Source organism: Copidosoma floridanum, unplaced genomic scaffold (assembly GCF_036245765.1).
Source record: "Copidosoma floridanum isolate Cflo_tuat_1 unplaced genomic scaffold, Cflo_Japanese_pri ptg000013l, whole genome shotgun sequence".
NCBI classification, from domain to species: Eukaryota; Metazoa; Arthropoda; class Insecta; order Hymenoptera; family Encyrtidae; genus Copidosoma; species Copidosoma floridanum.
The window spans coordinates 35,894,940-35,918,044 of NW_028321890.1; the positions used below are offsets into that span (position 1 = coordinate 35,894,940).

Below are 23,105 nucleotides of genomic sequence, written 5' to 3' on the forward strand. Positions count from 1 at the left end.
AGAATTGATAATGATAATAATGATAAAGAAGAAGAATTTAGTGATTTATTTGAAAAACATACAACAAGATCTGCTTTAACCGCGTGACCAAAGGCACACAATTTTACATTCTTTGGATTTTATATATATTTTACAGTAATTTACAAAATTAATAATAGTTATGGTCTCTATAAATAGTAAATTACATATCTTGTATAATTCGATAAATGTACAAAGCGCGAATGTACGAATTTTTTGTAACGGTAGTTATAGTAATCAGTAGTAATAGCAGTGGCTTTTACAAGGTAGAGTGTATGTGCATGTTATACACATTGTAAACTGCGTGCTCTCCTCATAAGTCCATTGTATTGCACTTATTCATTAATTTGTCTGTGATTTTTGGTTTTTGTTCCTTATACTGTTATAGAAAGGTATTCAATGACTTGAAAAATCACTTATCACCGAAACTTACCGATAAATACACGATTTATTTTACTCTTAGTACGTAAATATGCATTTGAAATGGAGCTCAATGAGTTTCAAAATTCGAAAATGCTTGCTCATCGAAGAAAGCCTTTTTAAACACAACAGCCGAGTCAGACCACGTATTGGCAATGGCAATGGCCGTAGACAGTGCTGTTTGTGTGTACATACATAAAATGTGTACAGAAAACGCATCTCGTATTGCATCATGGGCAGTACGAATAAAATTTTTCATTTTTTTATTTTTTACTTTTCATTTACTCTTGAACAACGAAGATAATGCTTACAGAGAGCAGTCTTTGAGCCCCGAGTTGTACCATTGTTTGTGTTTGTTTCCTCAACACGATTTGTCAACCAACGTTTCGGCTCAAACGAAAAGATACTTTAGCTCAAGATAATAAAATATACACGTCCATCTCACATCAACGATCCCTTAAAACTCTAATCATCAACAAAACGTACCGCCAAACCGAGTGTTTAAAAACATACAAACAGTGCAAACCCGACAATTTAATTGAGATCACGTACGTAGTAACAACACTTGACAACGAAACGCATAATTTTCAAAAGATTGGTAAAAAAAAAAAAAAAAAAGAACAAGGGGCTGTGACGTCTGCAAGCTCGATAGAATTCTCCAAAATCAACGATCCTCATAGAAATCTCTTAAAATTTCGACTCGACTTGTCCACTTGTAAACAACAAAGACAACACGAAGTATCATGATAAAAACATCAATACGGCAACTCAACTACGTGTATACGTATAAAGCAACGCATAATATAATCAACAACAATTTCTGTGGCACCCAAATTTACACCTGTCCATAGTTTATAATATATATATATGTACTATATCATGTGTCTGATACAATAAGCTTGTCGTTCCCATATGCGCGTGTCTATCTTTCGTTGCCTGTCGACATATGTGTGAATAGTGTAAGTTTGACATTTGGCTCTTGGAAAAAGAGTGTCTCGATTATAGAAAAAGTTCCCCTCGCGCACTCGGACCCTATATGTATATATACTTGACCATCGGCTTGAGCACTTGGAGCGAAAACAAGCGCGCGACGGGCGCCGGCGCCCTGTCTCGCCGACCGATCCAACTCCTCCGGGACTTTTGACGCTCGAGCGAGAGATGAACCGAAAGGACAATGAAAACAGTGTACACTCAGTGGGGCAGATACCGGGCAGCTACGAGCAACAGAGCCACCAGGAGCCGGAGATCGAGCCTCGAGCCGTGTGCCGCGCGTCCGCAAAGGTCCTTGATCTCGCTCTCGCGCGGATGGCTGCGTATACAACTCGCCGGCCGTACCCGGGGCAAACTGCTCATCTTCTTGACGCAGGCGAGCGAACTGTTGCCCAGAGTTATCTCCTGGGGCTCGACCGACATCTTGTACGTGACCACCCGGCAGCCCCGCGTGTCTATCACCAGGAGTATCATGTTGGTGTGCGCCACCGGCTGGACGATGTACTTCAGGTAGTCGCAGCCCACTATGCCCTCGTTCGGGTTGTCGTAGACGGCGTTGGTCTCCGTCACGTTGCGCAGCAAGTACAGGGTCGTCTGCACACACCCCCACACATGTAATGTACGAATTTATGCGAACTTTTGGAGATGATGTAGCTTACCATCTGGTCGCAGGGTTCGGGTCTCGTGCGGCGAATCCGGATGAACTGGTCGTAGATGAAGTCGTCCTTGACCTCGGCCGCGGGCTTGTTGACGTTCTCCTGGATAGTCTCGGGCTCCATCTCCTCGGCCTCGGTTGCCTTGTCGAGCTCCATCTCGTCGTCGCTCGGGTAGGCCACCGCCTCGGCGTACTCTCGGCTCCACAGGCCAATCCTGGACAAGGCGAACGCCAGCTGGCCGTACAGCCACGAGGCCGCGAACGTCAGCGTCTTCAGGGGCTATGTACCAAGGGGATGATGCATTTTTTCGTTACCAATACCCCTTCGATCAAAGTATATATTATACACTTACCGATAGGAGGATGTGGCCGTCGTTGGACTCGCCCGTGTCCCTGAAACAGACCGCCTGGTAGTCAAAGACGGCGATCCTCTCGAAGACCTCGCGCTCGACGAGGCTGTTCATCACGAGGCCGTTGACTTCGCCGAGGAACCGGCCGGCCTTGGTCGCCTCCTTCGCCGCAATGATGTAGCCGTGGTTGTCGACGAGGTAACACTCCATGTCGTCGTCGCCGCAGTGCCTCACGCACTTTTTGTCGCCGTTGCAGCCGTAAGTTATGTTCTGGAAGAAGCCCTGGAAGGCCGTGTGGGTCATCTGGAAGCCGACCACAGCGGCCGGTGCCTTCATAGTTTCGTTACCTGCGACAGACACGCCGACCGGATGATGATTACCTCGGGTTTTTCGACATACATGCTTTACATCGTGTTATATTTTACGTGTCAAAGAGTGGAGGGTGGGACTGACCAACGAAGATGGCTCGGCTCGCGGTGACGAGGGTGGAGTTGGTCGCGCCCTCGTCGTCGATGGGTATGGAGAAGACGAAGCTGTCCGGTTGGACGTAGTACTGCTCGACGGCTCGTTTGTACCAGGTCTCGTCGATGGCTCGGGGGTACAGGCGGCTGAAGTGGTCCGGTGGTGGTTCGCTCGGTGCCTCGGACTCGTCGATTATGAAGTCCTGCCACCTGGTCAGGCCGCTGCGCGTTGCCACGAAGCTCAGGGTGTAGCCGAAGCGCTGGTGGAACTCCGCCCTGTGTACGGAGAAAACAGGCGTCGGCCGCCGAATGGCAGACAAGGCGACGTGAGACCTTTTTTTTGGCTGATCGTTTGAGAGGGGGTTTGGCTCTTTTTTTTTTTTTATAATATGCGTCGCGCGCGTGGTTTTTTTTTTGAATTTACGAAAAACTTCATAAAAAATAAAAAGTTCGATTAGGAGTCCCTTGAAATCGGCAGGTGTTTTTGGCACACGCCTTTCGGATTTTCATCTTTTCCAGTTGGTTGATGCATTTTTCGTCAATTTCAGAATAATAATTTTTTTTTTGGTACTTTTTGAGCCTAAATAAATAGAGTATGCCCAAGATGATTTATTGATGGAAGCTCAAAAACAATTTTAAAAGGGACTCTTATCAAGTCTTTTTTTTTCTTATGAAATTGCTCATATGTCGTAGATTGTAAATACATAATTTTGGCGGTCAACTCAACTTTACGGAGACGATAAACAACAGTAATGATAATAAATTAATAATCGTACGCATAATAAGATACTTTCAAGCCTTACAGTATACAATGCAATGCATGTACAGTATTTTTGCGTTATATTATACATAGGAAAATAATATATATATATGGAGACGTAAGAAATATATTATAGACTTGCATTACCACTCACTTTTTTTTGAAAACAACGTCACAAATGCATACTTATAGAGATACTGAAATGTACAGTTAGGCGCGCAAAGTCATATATGTATTTTATACTAAAGCTGGAAGTTCTGAGAAACAAGCGCTTATTTATTTTTTTTTTTTCCAACTTTTTAACTAAAACCCGTTTATATGTGTACTCTTTGGCTTGCGAATCCAACAAACGATTTTACAATGCATCGTCTTGAAAAATTTGCTTCTTTTTTTCCAATTTCTTTACTAATTTCGTTTGTTGAAAACGTATGGACTAATAAATGTAGATGTATATACAAGGCAAAAAAATACAATAGCATATTAAATGGTATAATATCGATAATAAAATTACAGCAGATATATGGGATGGTTTCTCAGATCTTTTTATTCTGCTGTACGTAGGTTTTTTTTCTGTAAATATCACATACCTTAACACATCTCTGTACTGTTCTTAATATGTAAAAACTTTGTTTTAATGAAAATTTCATTTGCCAATAAAAGTGATGGTTTTAAACAAAAAGTACAAGTTGGACAAGAAAACAAAATGTGAAGAATACTTTTTTCGACTCTCAAGAACAGACAGAGAAGTTTAGTTATAGCTCCACAGATTATTCACAACATTCTCCCATCTGGTATCAAAAATCTGAAAATTGGCCAAAAGTGCGGTGCAAATCGTGCTATAAAAAATAATATGAGATGCAATAATTAATAAAAAAAAAAATGAATAATCAAACAAGATTATGTATAGAGTACTGACAATGCCATTACAAAACAATAAAAGAAAAATGAAAAAAGAAAAGAAAACTCATGTCACAACAGTAATTAGAAGAGGAAGATATAAATATATACCAAAGAATGACAGTCAAGTGGCAAAACGAGATTACGAAATAGATATATACATAGATAGATACAGAGAAATAGAGCGATTACGCGGCTATTGTGATCAAAAACTTTGTACTTAACTTTAGACTATAAGAAATGTAAGGTGCGATCTGACGTGACGTTACCTGGACAGGAGCTTCATCAGCCTAGCTAATGGTCTGCGTGGGCGTCAAAGTTGTAAGTTGTTTATTAGTAAAGAGGAACAGGTATGATTTATGCGTGTCTCGTCGGCTAGACGACGAGTTTCACGATAACAATATAACAATAAGTCGAAATCATAATTGATATCAATAATGTTCGATAAAAAACTTAATGTAACAATAACAAATGTGCGATAAAAGAATACATATATATATAGAGTGTCGACGCGTGATTATAATATCAAAGGTGCAGTTATATATAATATAAAATATGTATATAATGTAAATAACGAAATATAGAGGTGCCATTATCAACGAAACGTTGGTGCGAGCGTGCAAACTTTCATTGGTGCGTGTGTGTAATATATAGATAAATGATTATCGTTACTTGTCACCACAACACAATCGTGTGATGTTTCAATATGTACGAAAACAGATTTTTCTGCTCTCCTCGTTGCATCTTGAAAAATATTATACATTTCGTACACGATCCTTACGATAGTTATTAATTATTATCCCGTGAGTACAATATAAATGCATATATGTATGTCAATTATGTAATGTATATTTTTCAATTTGCACGAGCTAAATGTGGATGAAGTAGACATAATAATTCCGTATAATGTACGGGGAGGGACACTGACGATCCTCGCTGACACTCTGGGCTAACTTTCTTACGTATTTTCGTTTGCTATACGGATAGTACCAATAATAATAATAATAATCGCAAAAGTGTGGTATATATAGCTTGATTATTCGTTTTGTCGGATAAATCGGTATGATAAATCGAGTCGCATACCCTTCCTCCGGTTTGCGGCTGGTGCGCGGATCGGCGAACCACTGGGTCGTCATGGCGTCAAACACCAGGTTCATGATGAGGTCCCTGTCGCAGTAACGGGAATCCGTCTCGTCGGACTTTTTACCGCTTTCTGCGCAAGGAAAAACAGAAAATTATCGTTAAACCAAGCCTTTGTTTATCTATATATTTCTTTCAACTAGTGTAGGTATTTGACGGTGAAACTTACGTGCCGATTGCTCGGAGGGCATGGTGCCCCATCTCCAGAAAGGCTGGGTCGATTTGGTCAAAAAGTGCTTGAGCTCCTCTTCCGGGGTGGCGAAATTATAAGCGTTCTCGAAGTGATACCTGGAAGAGATATCTCTGCTTTTTCATTCGTTTTGAATGTACATCGGATCGACAATCTTACATAAATCATTGTGTTTGAATGTGCATCAAAAGATCGTTTTTTTTTTTTTTTTTTTTTTTTCTTGGTGAACGTAAAATGCTCTGATACATACGATATTAAAACGAAAATTTTCGGCCAATAAAACATAAAGTTAATGTAAAGGAAAAATTTTAGCAGTAATAATAATAATAAAAAAGCATGATTTCGAAATTAAAAATTACGATAATGGGATATTTTGTGTGTTTACGGGTTTCTCATTGACGACCTGTAGTGTTTGTTTATGGAGTGTTTGAGCTGTTTCGTCCTTATGCTTAATTTGTGTGCACCTTTGCGGAGTGATCTGCAATAAAATTTTTGTTCTCTTTCCTATTTCAAAAAGAATCCAATTTTCAAAGAATAAAGTAAACTAAACAACAACACAAAAGCCATTTTTCGTTTTCTTTTTTTTTTTTTTTTTTTGACGCAATAACAATATGTATGATAAACAAAACCAAAATATATGAAGTAGGATTGGAGTGCTGATACATATGTACAACATATACATGTATTTTTTCTTTCGTTTTATTCAAGCAATGATACTCACTTGCAGTACAGCCAGTCTGGATGCACTCGCCAGTTTTTACCTTCGAAATATTTTTCTGGAGCCTCGCCCTCTACAAAAATTGACATGTTTACGAAATTCATGAGTATACAGCGGCAAATGTCATAACTTTTATTTTTTCCTTCAAAATTTTCACTCACTGTCGAAATTCGCCCGACGAACATCTTTCGGCGCGTGAACGCGATAAGTGGCGTCCTTGTTGTTGTCCTTGTACAATGGCAAACTAACGACGACTGTGAAAGGTGTGTTCGGAATTCGGGCTGAGTCGTACTTCCTCTTGAGCTTTCCAACGCGTTTCTGAAAGGAAAAAAAAAAATTTTATTTTATTTTGGAAGAAACCTAGATTTAAAAAAACATCAACACTTGGAAATTCGACTCACCATGCCTTCGTAATGGTACTTGGTGTACAAGTACACGTCACTGTGGTCCTTTTGATTGATGACGTCGTTGCGGAACTGCAAAAGCGGCTCGCTGAAATTCCTCGGGAAGTCGTCACCTTCCACAAGCTCGACCTCTGCCATGTCCACGCTGTTGTAAGCGGGTTTTAAAATTCCCTGAAACTAATAGAAAAAAAAAAAAAAAAGTGTGAAAGAATTCACCGTAACCAATGCGAGAATCATCATCATCTTACCACTGGTCTGAGATCCGGGTGGGTGAGGATGTAACCGTTGTTCGTCACGATGAAAGCGTAACCGTGAACTCCCAGCTTTTGTGTAAATTAAAAGAAAACATTTTATGCGTGAGTAGCCATGTTAAAAAGTGTTGTATCGCGAAAAGACATGTCTTAAAAAAAGTACTGGGATTATTTTTAAGACTTTTTTTTTTTTTTTACATGTTTTAAACTAAAAATTTAGTACTCTGGTTTTTACATCCCAAAACTTGGTGAAAAAATACGTAAAAATCGCGTTTTATTAGATCTCAACATTTTTTACGTGAGTAAAACGGCAAAAATAACGTTACCATGTGGGGCATCATGAGCAGCTTGATATCATCAATGGGAACGTCGGTCCCGGCAACGCCAAGGAGATTGGCTATTCTCGTCTGCAAAATTCAAAATTCACAAGCTGAATCACATCTGTCGTCTCTTCGACGGCGACGTCGGATCGGGCATGGCGATATGTATTTTTACTTATCGATTCCCGTCGACGGCTCGCTCTGTCAGAAGCGGTACAATGTATGTATGTATATATACTTTTGGTTAACTACTGTGATTAATACTTTTCCGCCAAAATAAAATTACGTCTATATACTCTCCAAATTCAATAGAATGCCCCCAAAGCCAATCAATATTTTAGCTAAACAACGTCACTCGTGTATAACTTTCAAACTAAAATGAACTTTTTTTTTCTCTCGATACAATTCAGAGAGTATACGTCGATAAAAATTAACTAATTTAAATGCTAGACATAATTTTATAAGAAAAACCACACAATCCTACTTTTAATCAACGATTACTATTGCGATAATATTAATTATCTATATAATTTATTAGATCTATATGATTACGGCTCATTAATAAAATGACGACGTCCGCATGGGCGCCTTTATTTTGTCAAAAGTACATAATAATAATAATGCATGATTAACTATAATATGTTACGCAAGTAAGATCTACTTTTATAAAAAAAAAACAATAAGGAGAAAAAAATAGCAATAAATATGAGGATTAAAAAAACTTTTCTCTTGTAAGGCGTATAATATAATATATACGATTGAAACTAAGCTATAAAGTATTATGTTTCTACACCACAATTTATATTGGTATAATGTAGCATATTTATATTGTGTTTTATTTACGAAACATTACGCATACAAAGTTCGAGCTATTGTTTTCGCGTTATTCGGTCGATGGCATACTACACCTATATAAGTAATTGTATATTTAACTGCGGTGTGTGTATTTCAATCGTAATGGTTCGTAAATTTCTACGTCAATGCTATACTTTTATCTAAAAAATGTTGCAGTCATAGTATCTGGATACAAACGTGTATTTATCAGTAACACGTTTTAAACTTTTTTTTTTTTTTTTTTTTACTAAGAAACAACAATAAGAAGAAAAAAAAAAGTGTCAACACATGTAATATACATATATATAAACGAGATAAACACCACTGCAACATCGTTATCACAACTGATGGCTGTCAAAGAATAAAATAATCAATTATTACGAGGATAGGGTTACAACGTAGAGGTAAAAAAAAAAAAAAACAAATAGCACTTTGTTCATTCTACTCGCAAAAAACTGGAGGGTTGAACTAGTGATAAATTGGTTATTCCTAAACAAAACTATATACGTATATACGTCCTACCTAATAAGATATAATGTGTAGCTGAACTATATGTATAACAGACTAAAATTATGTATAATATATATATATGTATGTAAGAAAGAGTTGTAAAAAGAAAAGAGACGTGTGAGCGTGGGCCTAGTGTATAAATTGTAACTACGCCTATATATAGTATATTATGTTCTTCGCACTCGAATCTTTCGTTCTCCCTTCGAATTTCGCCTAATGATAAAAGTAGAAAAAGAAGAAGCGGCAGCAGATAATATAATCGATGAAAATTCGAAGCAAGTAAAAAAGTAATAAGTGCGAAGCTAAGTGTGTTTATGTATAAGATATAGCTATACAGTGTATATGATAGGGCAAAAAAAGAACAAAATACTGGGGAGCTCTATGTATACATATACGTATGTATTTATGGAATCGAAATCAACTTGTTGCGTTAGCATTTGCTTTTTGTCTGCCAACCTCTCTCGTCTCTGTAACCCAGTAGGCGTTTTTGATCAGCACCCATTCTGTGATGTTCTGCGGACATAATTACGGAGTTGAAACGACCCGCTGGCACATATATATATATACCTCACATATTTAGGTTCATTATTTAAGTATATCATTATGTTATATGCACTTGCTCATGTATTCTATACATCATCCCTGCGTCTGCATTACTTCTTCCAACATTACCATACGAATTTCATGAGCATGCAGATGAATGATGGATTGTTAAAAACCACTTTTTTTGTTTACATTTTAGAAAAGGATGGGTATTTAGTGGGTAGAGGCAAAAATTCTTTAACAGATTGAATCGTATACGAAAATCGTCATGTCGAGACGGAAGACTCACCGCGTTCTCGCGCCGATCGAAGACCGGCATACTGACCGACGTCATGAGCCGGTACTTGTACATGTCGCCGGCGAGGTTGGGATTCTTCTTGGTCCTCTTGACGTACTGCTCGAGCTCCTTGGGCAGGTTCCTGAGCTTCTTGTTCCTGCGGTAGATCCAGTAGCGCTCCTTCTGGTCGTTGCGCTCCTTTTTATCCCAGAGCCAGTCCGTGATCTTCGGATCGGCAATGTCCGCGTAAACCGGCGTCCACACTGTCGGGTGGGTCGTCAGGTTGAGCACCAGGGGCCGAGCCATCACCGATATGTAATTCAAGACCTATCCACACGATAATCACGGCCATATGCAACACTGCCACCCGTTTGTACTTGTGCCTATTCTTTTGATGGTACCAACCTGTTCCCTGACCTCGGCGAGGGTCGACAGGTGGACAAAGTAGCCGCGATTAGCGCAGGCCATCCACCTCGAGTCCCTGACGTCGGCGACCTCCCTGCCGATGAGATACGTGAATATCCGCACCGGCATGTCCGCCCTGTCCGGGTTCTCCGGACTGTCGGCCCAATTGAAGCGCTGAAAGATCTCCTTGTAATTGTCCGGCACGCCGTCCGTGACGAGCATGATGGCCTGGTTACAACAAGCACCCCGGCGCGTCTCCCTGAACTCCTGGAGCAGCTCGAACGCGTACGTGAGGATCATCGAGAAGTTGGCTATCCTCTCGGTGTTCATCTCCGCTATACCGATCTTCAGCTCCCGGATGTTAGCCAGGTTGGCCTGGACCAGGCTGTCCTCGAAACAAGGCACCGCCTGCCCAACCGATCCAAAGTATAAATATATACGTACCTATTTGTTTGTTTGTTTTACATGGGGGTACAAATATATGTACATTGGATAACGCACCTGCTCGGTGATGTTGGAAAACTTGACGATGTTGACGTAGTCGTTGTTGCCGAGGGTGTCGAGTATGTTGTTGACGACGTGCCGGGCAATCTCCTTGCGCATGCCGGTCATGCTGCCCGAAGTGTCGACGAGGATGAGAACGTCCTTGGGACTGTTGGCAGCCTCGATGTACCAGCTCCGTGTCCGGCAGTCGAACAGATCCGGGTCGTGGGGATTGCTGCCGTTGGGCTTCCAGTGCAGGGCCGGGTAGTGCCGCATGAAACCGGTCGAGCTGCCAAAGTACTGCCAGGAGAGGGACGGGTCCTGTTTGTAGTTGTACTTGAAGGTGTTGTCGAGCTCCTCGGACCACCTGATGGCCCGTAGGGTCTCCTTGGCGCGGCCGTATACTGTAGTGGGCACGTGGACCGCCGAGTAATTGAGATTGACGTCGCCGCCAAAGTGCTCGCTGTAGCTCGTCGTCACGTGCGAGTAGTTCTTCGCGTCCTTGTACGTGTAGCTCTCGTCAATGGGCTGCTCGCGCTCGCTCTCGATCAGCGAGGACGCGAGGGCCGAGGACTCGGCCACATCCATTATACGCTGGATCGCGTCCACCTTCGACCTCATCATCACCTCGATGTGGCTGGCTATCGTCTCGACCAGGCTCTTGCCGACTATCAGCTTTATTTCCACGTCTTTGTAGTTCTCGTGGAACTTGTCGATCTGCGTGACGTACTTGCCGAGCTGCTGCAGCTCGAAGCCCAGTTTTTCCGACCACGTTTTCACGCTTCCATTCATGGGAAAGGAAAAAATATATACGTCATTGGGTGCTCGAAAAATCGGGGTCAGAGGTCTAATGAACATTTTATCCGAGCGCGTGCACGGCGGTACTCGGCTCTTTAATTTTCGTCGTTTAAAAGAGCTTTATTGTTGTTTCGGTTGTGTTGTATATGCGTATATTGTAATATATACGTGTATATACATGTAGCGAGCGACGATTTTTCATGGGAAAAACCGGGACGCTCTCAAACAAAGACTACTTGTTTTATGATTCGCGTCGTTAAACCATTTTTTTTTTTTTTCCCCCCCAACACGTTGTTGGCTCTGAAATAATTGTTTCCCAGTGCGGCAAGCTTTACCTTTTCGTAAGTTGTACACGATTAATTCTAGTTTACCAATGAAATGGTTTTAAATTCAGATCGGCTTTGTTTTGCTTCGTATATTAAAATTTAATGTATAAGTGAATTGCAACCCCCTCATCATCTTACTTAGCAATAAGAAGTATTTTATTTTTTATTTTTCAATCTGCGCTGCTACTTAACTTATAGTTGTGAAATTCAAATGAAAATTTTTGGGTGGAATTTAAACGATACACAATAGCCATGCTTTTGTGCCTCCACGCATTATTTGTACATTGTGATAGCCACGTGTTTCCACTAAGACTTTTACTTGGAATTTTTTTTTCTTGAACATCAATGCAGTCGTTTGTTTTTACTCGCTTTTGCTCAAAAGTTTCAATACTATATTTAAACGTAAAGTACTGCCGATTTTTTCGATAAAATTCAAGTAAGAGAAAATTTTTGAAATGTAACGCGGTGAGGAAAAAAAAAAAAAAAAAAAAAAGGACCAGCGGGACGAAAAATCTAAACACTCAAAAGTACATCAGCTGCGACAACGCGTATACACATGCATACATATAGGTACAGCAAGCAACTCATCGGGGGGTGAAAAGAGACGAGGGTGTCGTATAACACACGCGCAGCGGAGTATATATGTGTATAGCGCTATAATCCTTGCACGCAAAGTCCCGGTAACACAAAGACCTACATTTGCCTATCTCTCTCTCTCTGGGCAGTACCTATAGGTATATATGTAACACATGTGTATTAGGACCATGTACAACGCGACGCATGCCGTCGCTGCATGCAGCTCCGATGTTATATATATATATGTACCCTTACCCCATGAAATCGATCACACGATGAATTTTCCCTTAGCCCATCCGTGACTTTTTTCGATCCTCGAAAGGAAATTCGAGCCAAGTAGCACCTCTTTATAATCTCGTGATATCTCATTTGTATGCGGATCTCAATTTTATTGTGCCATATAAAAAAAAAAAAAAAAAAAGAGAGAGATCCGGACGATTCCACTCTTGAACGTCACCGAGCAATATACAATAAAGTACCTATACACACCGTAAACAGGTTTGTATAGAGCGCGCGCTGGTTCACCAATAAAAGTTCACCCATCATCGGACAATCAGCAAAAAGTCACTCGACGTATCCATTTCATTTATGAAATTCCACGATCAATAATTAAAAAAAAAAAAATAAAATAACGTCCCTCCGTTGGCCATATCCGACGCAGCACATGGCATCGGGTAGCGCGTGACACACGATGGCAGTATAATATAATACATCGATGTACATCAGGGTAAGGGGGGGGACCAAAAAAAAAAGGAGCACTAGACTCACGTCTTGATGGAGATGTTGTCCTCGTTCTGCGCGGGTACCCTCGTCACCAGCTCGGCCGCGAGCACCACCAGGAGGCAAAGAGCCATCCCGCGCCTACCACTGCTCCCCATAGCCAACGTCGCTACGGACTAGGATGACGATCGAGGCTCCCCCCCCAAAGAACCCGAGTGCACAGCATCCACCTTTGCCCTTGTTCCCCGACGCCGCTGGCACTCCGACCACCACCACCACTACCACCACCACCTCCACGTTGTTCTTGGGCTCCTCTTGCACGCTCGCGTCGGGCGCCACTGCTATTCCTCCTCCGGAACTACCGTCGCACCGAGCGCGCTTGCCTGCCGTTATTGATCACGGGCCTGCCCTACTCCTCCAACTCGTGTTGACGTCGCGCACGTTCGTTTTTCCCAACATATGCTTACTTACGCTCCGCTTTCTTTTCAACACCAACCACCTATATACGGATGAGGAGTTTGCGCGCTCTCGGGCCATCACGTTTTTTGGTGATGCACAGACAGACATATTTATAATATATCGTCTGACTCGATAATCGGTATACTACGCATGTGGGTGCATTACACGCCGGGAGGTTGTTGATCCGAGGCGAAGCGAGGGGCTCGTTGGGGACAGCTGGTTATTTTTATTTTTACTTCCATGGGGGGGGGGAGGAGCGCCTTGTTTCATTGACAACCACGCATTGACGACACTGGTGTTTTTTAAACTTGGTTTTCATTTATTTCCTCCTTTTTTTTTCTCTCAGTGAACATATTCGATAAATCTCTTTGGCGCATACAACAGTAAACAATGGTACAAATAACATTAATACAAGTCCATACGTGTATATATATAACATATATATGAGAAAAACAAATGCCGTTTCAAGATAAGTACATTATAATGCGTTACACGAGTGTGCAAAGTAAAAATGTATACGGATAAACCTCTGAGTTGACAACTGGTCGTAAACATTGTATTGGCACGTGTGCCGTTAGATTTGATCAAACAAAATGCATGTGTAAATACAACGGTAGTGAATGAAATATTTTTTTTAATACGTTGACACACGCGTGCCGGATCTTTAGATAAAAGTGCGAAAGTGTACTTACTTACGTGTAATATATTGTAACAGTAATGGAATTAAAAAGAAAAAAAAAAAGAAAAAAAAAAAATGGTAAACTCTCGCGTGACGACGAGGATCAGCTAGACAGTAGCAACAACGATCTGATTAGAGCGGCGAGAATGAGAAAAACGGTGGGCCCGAGGCCGTTTTGGCCGCCGCAAGTCTCGATCTCATTTTCGTCCTCGTGATGCGTGAAACAGTGCTCCAGTCTTCTCCTGAACAGATCGTTCAGTGGAATTTTGTGGCAGGGCCACTCGGTCGCGTTCTCGCTGTCAGCCGTGTACGGGAATATCTCATACGGCAGCACGTCCATCCTATCGTAGCAGCTGCTCCGGTCTGTCTTCACGACAATCAGCAGTAAATTCGTGTGCGGCACCTGGAAAAACGACCGCGCGGTTATATATACAACGGAGGGTTGTTGTGGGGGTCGACTACTCACCCTTTGGGCGTAAAAGGGCAGGGCGCAACTGTCGGGCCGGTTGTGGAAGACCCTGTTGACGTTGGTCTCGTTGAATATGTACAGGGTCATTTTCATGTCGCAGGGCCGCCGGTAGCGCTTCTTCAGCAGCTTCGGTGGCTTCTTGAAGTCGACCTCCTCGCTGTCGACGTAGTCGGCGTACAGGTCGGGCTCCTCCTCCGGCTCTTCTTGCGCCAAAATCGCCGGCAAGTCGTACAAGTCGCCGGCGAACAGGATCAACCTCGCCAAGAACCAACTGGCGAGCTTCCAAGCCCACACGAACGGGGTTTTCAACAGCCCGTTGGCCTCGCTCTCGAATTGCTGTTTTTTTTTTATTTGAATCGAGAAAATAGATGGATAAAACGAAAAGTATTGTATTGTATGTGGTTTTTTTTTTTTTTTTTTTTTCAATACAGAAAAATACAACACATTTCGAACAAAAAATTGTGTTTCTAAAACAATTGTAAGAGTATCCGTGCCCACGTTAGTATACGTACATGAGATTGAAACGAAAAAAAAAAAAGCGAGTAAAACGTCACACAAATCTAAAAAGCCTTTTTTCGAAGACCAAAAAATCCAAAAGACAACTCACGATGTCGGTGCAAACGGCCAGGTAGTCGTAAATGTCAACGGCCTGGTAGACGCCCTCGTTGACGAGAGCCCGCATGATTGGCGCCGTCTGGTCCAACGAGCCGAAAAATTTACCGGCGTCGTGGTCGTGGGCCTCCGACACGATGATGTAGCCGTTTTGATCGATCAGGTAACAATCGACGACGTTGCTGTTGCAATCCATACCGGGTATGGGCACCTTTTCGCTGACGATGGCCATGAACCGCCTGAACAAGGCGTTCATCGGCAACTGCATGCCCAACACCCCCGCGGCTGCCCTCATGCCCGCGTCGCGCGGAAATATACCCAGTGATATCGTAACCGTCGCGTTACAACCGGACTCCGTATCCTTGATCGGCGGCACTGTGGAGTAAAGTTTGGTTTGACTCCGACCAAAATAAGATGGGTGTACCTACCGGTTATGGATATGCTCTCGGGGTCTATCTCGTTCCGCAAAATGGCACCCTTGTACCAGGGCTCGTCGAGCGCTCTCCTGTGGCTGGTAAACTCGCGTATCCTCTCGTCGATCCTCTCGGCCGTCGAGTCCCGTATCCTCTGCCACCTGGTGAGTCCGCTCTGGGTGGCGATGAACCGGATAAACACCTCGTAGTCGGCTATGAGGCTCCGGTCGTCGCGCCTCCTCCCACTGAATTCACCGTTGAAGCTGTCGTTGGTCGCGTAAGCGTCCATTATGAGGAGCTCCATCAGCTCCTTGTTGCAGTAGTGGTCGTTTTGGTGGCGCTTGTAGTCCTCCTGCTCCTCCTCGAGGTTGTCGCTGCCGCAGTCGGGCTCGTACTCGTCCGAGCCCAGTTGGTCGAAGTACGCGTTGGCGCACGATTTGCCCGGCTCGTCCGTCGCTCTGCCTCCACCGCTGTTCTGCTGATGGACAATTGTTTTTTTTTTCATTACTTTACCCTTCAAGTACTGAACCGTCCAACTGAGGGTGAAACAACACTTACGTCGAAGGAGTAGGCCTTGTACTGCTCGGGGAAACGCTCGGCGTCGCTCATCGAAAAGTTACCGATCACCGCGAGAAAGTGCCGAAGCTCGTCCTCGGGCGTGTCAAACTCGTGGCCCTTACGATTGGTATAAAATCGTTGGTTATTTCGTGCCAAAAAAAACAAATAATCACTCGTTTTTATTATACCTCGAGGTAGTGGTACCGGCAGTACACCCATTGCGGATGGATGCCCCAGTTGTCCCCGACAAAGTAGTCCGAGATGTTGCGGTTTCTGTGCTTCTCGATTTCCTTGTTCACCTAAACAACAACGTTGTTACTTGCCAAAAAGAAGAAGGAAAAATAATAATAATAATCAATTGGTCCAACCTTGATGTAGTATCTGCCGTACTGGGGCAAAACAACGGCGATGCCGAAGGGCGTCAGCGGCAACGGGGCGTAGTAGTAATCGCGGCTCTCGAGATTGACGCGCCGGGAGTCGTCGTAGTGCAGTTTCACTTTGACGCCCAACTTGGAGCCGCACTCGTGGTTCACCAGGGCCCGGCGTATTTCCGTTATCTCGTCCCCGGGCTCTCTGTTGTTGTCGCGTGTACACACAGAAACATGAAATTACGCACCGTAGCTCTCGGTTGACCAGAGTCACCATGTAATCACTTGTCACACGGTATCGAATTATATGCGGTTTATTATGCATCATGCTAAATATTTGAATGTTTTTACGCCGATCTTTTACAAAATTATCAATACATAGGATGATAATCACGATTTTTTTGGAGAATATTACTAATAATAATAATGGAGGCCAAGAAAATTTTCAAATCTTACACAAAATTTAAACGCGTCTGATTTTTCGAATAGTTGTAATGATATTTGACAATATACATAATATGTACCGTTAATAGCTACAAAATAGTTTTGAGCGAGTTATTTTTTAAATTTTATACTATTTAAACCCACGAAAGTAATTGAAATCGGATAAAACCGATTATTGGTCCAAAGAAATAATGTTGGATCGGTAAGTAAGACACATTCAACCCTCTCGATTTCAGGGGAAATGATAAAACAAAAACAAAAAGAACCTCGGTCCCCTGCCGTCGTCGAGTATCTCGACCTCGGTGAGATCGATACTGTTGAAGTTGAGCTTGAGTTCGCCCATGTAGTCGGGCTTGAGGGCCGGATGCAGGACGACGTAGCCGTTGTTGGAAACAATGAACGCGTAACCGTTGACGCCAAGCTTGTAGGGCAATGTCAGCCGCCGGATCTCGTTGAGGGGGACGTCGGTGCCGACGACCCCGAGTAGATTGGCCGCGCGTTTGACGCTCGCTGCGTTACCCTTGCGATCGAAGACCGGTATGCTCACGCTTATCAACAGCCGGTCCGACCAATTCTTCGGGTTCCCCGTCGTCTGGTCCTTCACCTCTATCTCGTCCTGTGTGGTTCAACGATTTTTTTTTTTTTTTTTTTTTTAATACAGAGAAGCAGTTTTTTTGCTGCCGATTTTTGCCGATCGCAGCGATATTAAACTATATGGTATTAGCTTCAGCTGCATGCTATAAAAAATGTATATACCGGTAGCTGTTTGAAGCCAAATCAGGTGAAAAAAAAAAAATATCGTCACAAAAATTGCTGTACCACAATACTGGAAGCGCAACACATTCTACGGGTAATTGTGCACACAAAACATTAATCGTGTGAATATTGGAATGTAAAATTATTAAAAAACAAACAAAAAAATACTGGAAACTAATTTACTGTTTTTTTTTTTTATTGTTGTCTATCTTGTGATACGTTTTTGTGTTGTATATATTATACGTGCAAAGTATGGTGTTTGGCCGTGTATAATTCGATGTTGTTGGATATATACTATGGATATGTATTTGGCAGTCAAAAGTGCGAGAGGGTCAACAACTGCATTACACCTACATGGGTAAAAAAAAAAAAAAAGAAAAAACCAAAATAAAAATTAAGTGCTGGAAAGTACAACAAACGTGTGTAAAGATATTATTGTAGTGGTATGTATTTCGGGGTAATAGGGGTCAGTTCAAACGATGGTTGAATTACCTCGTCCGTTATATCCACGCCCTCGGGCACGAATTTGTTGTCTTTCGTGATTGGCGACATGTTTTCTGAGCGCTTCATGCAAAAGAAGGTTGACAAGGCTTACTTTCTTTTGTTTTTTTTTTTTTTTTATTTTTTTTTTATTAATGCTGGTTATTCAATGATTGCATCAGAATTAAGTTTATTCTCGTTATGGCTATATGAATAAAAAAAAAAAAAATTTGATAAGAAGAAAGGCGAAACAAATTCACCGCTGGTGCTTGACTCGTGAGTTAAAAAATTACATAAAATTCATCAGAGAGCAAAATCCGTCTGTTTACAGCACGTTTTAGTATGCTTTTTGCACATGTCACACTCCTAAATATTCATTTTGCAGACGTAACTAAAAATTTTGTACTTGCAACAGTATATTTAATGAGCAGGGGGAAAAAATATTCTCGCAATCGACGCAACTGCAGCAACATAACGAATGACAAAATAATTTGTCGACCGAGCGTCGAGCAAGTCCTGCACTGAATATACTATTTTTATACTTGTGTAGTAAATTTATTTGAACTTTTGTTTTTTTTTCAAGCTGCAGGATATTAGTTGCAAGAATAAAGTATTATATGGCGCGAATGGTAGAATAAATGAAACAAAATAAGTGTCACCGATATGCATCAGAAAAAATGTTTATTGAAGATGCAAGTATTGCCAGGTTTTTTTATCAAACAAAAGTTATTTGGTGTGAAATTAATATAGTGAACAATATTCTTTAAAAAAATGCAAGGGAGTATTGGTACTTTCAAGGGGAATTTTTGATTTTTCCCAACCCCTTGGTATGAATCCAAAAAGATAAATAAAACAAAAAAGAAGGAGGGGACCCTGGTACAATATTTTACAATGCAATGCAGGACGCAGTGATGTCTCCCGATCCCAATTAACGTGAAATTCGAATCTCCTGACCGATTGCTGGAAGTTATTTTACCCGCGCTTCTCTAGCACCTATTACGTACACGAGAGTTATAAGTTACAATTGCTCCAATGGCCCTAACACATTGTTATCCTACTTAATCTACTATAAAATCTCAACAATCCACTATCATCTTCATTACTCATCAATGCATATTGTAAATATATATATATATATTTTTTTATGTGACACCTCAATCGCCATCGTTAAGGTATTGATTCTTAGTTCTGCATGAAAAAAATTACAACATATTATAGACGCAGACGAAAGAAAAAACATTTCAAGTAAACGCCAACTCACCGATATGTCGACGTAAGCGTGGGTCCAGACGACCGGATGTACCTTGCCGTGGAGCACGAGTGGCCTGGCCACGACGGGAATGTACTTGAGCACCTGCTCGGGCACCTCGGCCTGGGTGTGTATGTGCGCGTAGTAGCCCCTGTTCAGACAGGCCATCCACTGGATCTCCCGCACCTTGGTAACCTCCTGACCCAGCAGGTACGTAAACACGCGCACGGGTATCGTCCCGTTGTCAAACCAATTGTACTCTTGGAACACCTGCGTCACACACGCTCGTCACATTACCACAGCTACATACAAATGGCCAAGGTGCACATATACACATATGTATATACGTGCATGTATTGATCATGTATACTAGCCTCGGTGATGTTTGACGCGATGCCGTCGGTGACGAGCATGATGAGCTGGTTGCAGGACATGTTGGTGCCGCAGCGCGACTCGTTTCTGTAATTGTCGAGGAGGGCGAACGCGTTGAGGAAGGCCTCGGTCACGTTGGCCACGCCCTCCGGCTTCATCGTCTCGATCTCCACGTTGAATTTCCGTATGTTCTCCGGCGTCGCCTGCACGAGTTTGCCCTGGAAGCAGGGCACCACCTGGTTCGTCGTGTCCGAGAAGTTGAACACCGCCACGAAGTCGTTGTTCGACAGGGTGGACAGGATCGTCGCCACCGTTGCCTTTGCTGTTTCATTTCATTCGCGCATCATACAGAGAGCTTTTTCTCTAACAACCACGCCTCAACGCTTGACTATACATAAATTGCATTGCCAACCGAGGTATCGCTTTTTTTAACTCGCGATTAAATAACAATTTCTTCGAACCAAGAAAACACGTGCCTAAGATAATCCCTCGAAACAAGGTTATTATTATTGTTATTTTCTTACTTTTTTAACAAGACGTGGGGGACTCGCAACAAGAAAGTATTCTCTTCATGCAATAAAGAATTTCATCTTGTTTCGAGAAAATACTCAGTTGTTACTGTTTTGGTAAACATACAATATATTATCTCGGTTTTGAGAATTGTTTTTTTTTTTTTTTTTTTTTTTTTTCTTTAGGTGCTCGTAGCCAATGAAGCAATTGGAATCAAATGTGCGAACCGATCGTTTTGCCGATTTATGATTGTATTTTTTCGCACTCCATATACGCAACGATTGTCATGAGTTATCCCACTTGGTTATATATATATATGTGTATATACCAATGGTGTTGCTCATGCCGGTCATGCTGCCGCTGTTGTCGACGAGGATGACCATGTCCTTGCTGCAGGTGGAGGCTTCGATGAACCAGCTCCTTACGCGGCAGTCGTACGTATCGGTGAGCTCCCGGCCGTCCTTTTTCAGCCCAACCGGCCACCGCATGGCCGGATATTGGCGAAGTACGCCCGTCGTCGAGCAAAAGTACTGCCACATGAGCGCAGGATCCGATCGGTAGTTGTGCTTGAAGACGTGGTCAAGCCTCTTCGACCAGAGTATCGTTTCCCCGACTCGTTGCAGCCTGTCGAACACGTTGGTCGGTATGTGCACCGAGGAAAAGCTCGTGTTTACCGATATGTTGTTGAAGTGCGTGTCCGGCTCCACGTACATGTGCCTGTTGCGAACAATTTTCTTACTTTTCATTCCAAAACCAATGATGGATGGATCGACTCGGCACCATATGTATACTACTCACTGGTACGAAAAGGTGAGGTGTTGCATGTTCGAGGGTACGTTCGGGACTTTCAAGACCCCGTCGTCCGTGGCGTTGCTGTACTTGGCCGAGTAGTACGTGAAATTGTAGTCAAACTCCTCCATCCAGGTCTCGGAGACCCTCTCGGCCTCTTTGTACAGGCACTTCACCGCGTCCATCTTTCGGCTGAGCATCCGGCCAACGTTTTCGCTTATCTTCTGGATTATGTCCTCCCCCGACTTGTGCTCCACACGGACCCCCATTTTTTTGTAACGCTATGGCACATTTATTTGTTTGTTTATCCTTTTTTTTTTTTTTTTTTTTTTTTTTTTTTTCATCAACAATTATAGGGTACACGCGACGTGTATGGCATTGAAAAAACCTTCACCGCGGGTACAATATAATCTACGTCAAAGACGAAACAAGTCAAACAAGTCGTCCAATCGAGGACAATGAGGTGTAATTAAACGGGATAAGGTAATTTCGAACAAAAAAAAAAAAAAAAAAAAGAAATACATCGGTACTCACTTGGAGCAGCTCTATGGGCTGCGACACCGCGTCCGCCAATCTCCATAGCTCGTTGCCGATGCTCTCGGCCCATCGATCGACTCTGCAAACGAGAGCCCATTACGTATACTGTCATTGCCATTTGCTCATTATACTATAACAGTACAGACTGATCGGGAAATCATACGCGGGACGTGAGGGGGAAATCGTTATGAGAATCGACGAGACGTACGGCGATTTTTCACCCTCTTGTCGCGCGCGTACCCGTGATTAACGACGAGGCCCGTCAGGCACGTAAATCAGCATCTCGCTATGCCCCGATTATGCCAATCAGTACGTACACTCGAACGATTTATGCATGGATCAATTTTTTTCTTTTCAATTAACGTACAACCCGAAAATCGGTCAGTCGGGGGAAAAAGCCAATTTATATCGAAAAAAAAAAAAAAAAAAAAAAAAAAAAAAAAAAAAAAAAAGACGCAACGGCACAACAACAAACGAGAAGGAATGTGTGTATAGGCTGATTTTAATAATAGCTCCCGAAAAACAGACGCACGCGCACACAAGTTTACGCGTACGGTATACCAGCGAGGTTTGATGTTGAATAAAAAAAAAAGTGAGTGCAATTGTAAAACCAAGCAGAGGAAAAAGGGGGGTGGGGTAGGTGTAAAACACACGACTCACAGTTTTTCCTCGTTGATTTTCGTCTCTACGACGGTAGAAGCGACGAGCAGGGCCGCGACCAGGACGAGTCGCCCCCGGTGGCAGCCGGTCGCCGGTCGAGCCCTCATTGCCTCGACGCTACTCTCCACTCTGGTGCCCGGGTCGCCCTACACCACCCGTCATGACTTTTTTTCCCCTCCGAGGATGTTACCCGCAAAAACTCCACGCGCACCCGGACGACTAGCAGCCCATCGGTTCTCACCCGCGATATCTCTCTCTCCCGTGCCACACGCTCTACTGTCCGCGCTCTTCCCTTCTTCCTCTCTCTGTACGTATACGCACGGGTGCGCGCGCCAAGGGGGTGTTATTTTTGGCCCCCGGCGCTTTGAGCTTATAAATAAAAAGGCCTCCCTCTCTCCTCCTGCTCCGAGAGTACAGAGATTTTCGTGTATATATACTTGCTCGTGGTTGGATACACGTATATAATGCATGTCCCGTTGTACAACACCTGGAGTTGCACGATAACTCGGGCAATTAAGCGCCTTATCGGTTTTCGGCTATTTTTAGGACTCGCTTCCATTGTACGGTGAATCGAGGAAGTTGCCGACGCGACACCTGCATCGGTACACTTTGTTTTGGAATGAAAAAAGAGGAAACTCGTTCCAACGAATCAAGGGAGTCGCTAAACGTTGAGATTTACACAGGGCGGGGCTGTACGCACCGGG

General features: G+C 42.8%; 3 protein-coding genes across 7 annotated transcripts in view; 1 reads left to right on the top strand and 2 right to left on the bottom strand.

The window, feature by feature from the left end:
- Positions 1-23,105, top strand: part of LOC106646794 (protein rolling stone) — a 37,894-nt gene that overhangs the window by 258 nt on the left and 14,531 nt on the right. The window lies entirely within an intron of this gene.
- On the bottom strand, positions 84-13,287 carry stj (voltage-dependent calcium channel subunit straightjacket). Of its 3 annotated transcripts, none has more exons than XM_089591558.1 (16): positions 13,095-13,287; positions 10,645-11,407; positions 10,144-10,551; positions 9,751-10,065; positions 9,375-9,431; positions 7,581-7,661; positions 7,252-7,326; positions 7,001-7,180; positions 6,761-6,917; positions 6,603-6,672; positions 5,861-5,979; positions 5,635-5,764; positions 2,887-3,170; positions 2,437-2,780; positions 2,088-2,363; positions 84-2,022 (listed from the first exon to the last, which is right to left on the bottom strand). In XM_089591558.1, exons 1-16 carry the CDS (start codon positions 13,202-13,204, stop codon positions 1,630-1,632), a joined length of 3,762 nt encoding a protein of 1,253 aa, XP_089447684.1. In that variant the 5' UTR covers positions 13,205-13,287; the 3' UTR covers positions 84-1,629. The 3 variants fall into 3 exon arrangements, with proteins under 3 accessions (XP_089447684.1, XP_089447683.1, XP_089447685.1); XM_089591557.1 differs by having other exon boundaries at positions 5,861-5,994; XM_089591559.1 differs by lacking the exon at positions 9,375-9,431 and having other exon boundaries at positions 5,861-5,994.
- Positions 13,949-22,565, bottom strand: Ca-Ma2d (Ca[2+] channel Muscle-specific alpha2/delta subunit). Of its 3 annotated transcripts, none has more exons than XM_014362946.2 (15): positions 22,402-22,565; positions 21,739-21,820; positions 21,214-21,485; positions 20,744-21,132; positions 19,908-20,227; positions 19,546-19,803; positions 18,297-18,368; positions 17,315-17,664; positions 16,605-16,809; positions 16,425-16,535; positions 16,237-16,353; positions 15,694-16,153; positions 15,261-15,640; positions 14,651-14,989; positions 13,949-14,587 (listed from the first exon to the last, which is right to left on the bottom strand). In XM_014362946.2, the coding sequence occupies exons 1-15, from the start codon at positions 22,506-22,508 to the stop codon at positions 14,288-14,290; spliced, it is 3,762 nt and encodes a 1,253-aa protein (XP_014218432.2). In that variant the 5' UTR covers positions 22,509-22,565; the 3' UTR covers positions 13,949-14,287. The 3 variants fall into 3 exon arrangements, with proteins under 3 accessions (XP_014218432.2, XP_014218430.2, XP_014218433.2); XM_014362944.2 differs by having other exon boundaries at positions 15,694-16,156; XM_014362947.2 differs by lacking the exon at positions 18,297-18,368 and having other exon boundaries at positions 15,694-16,156.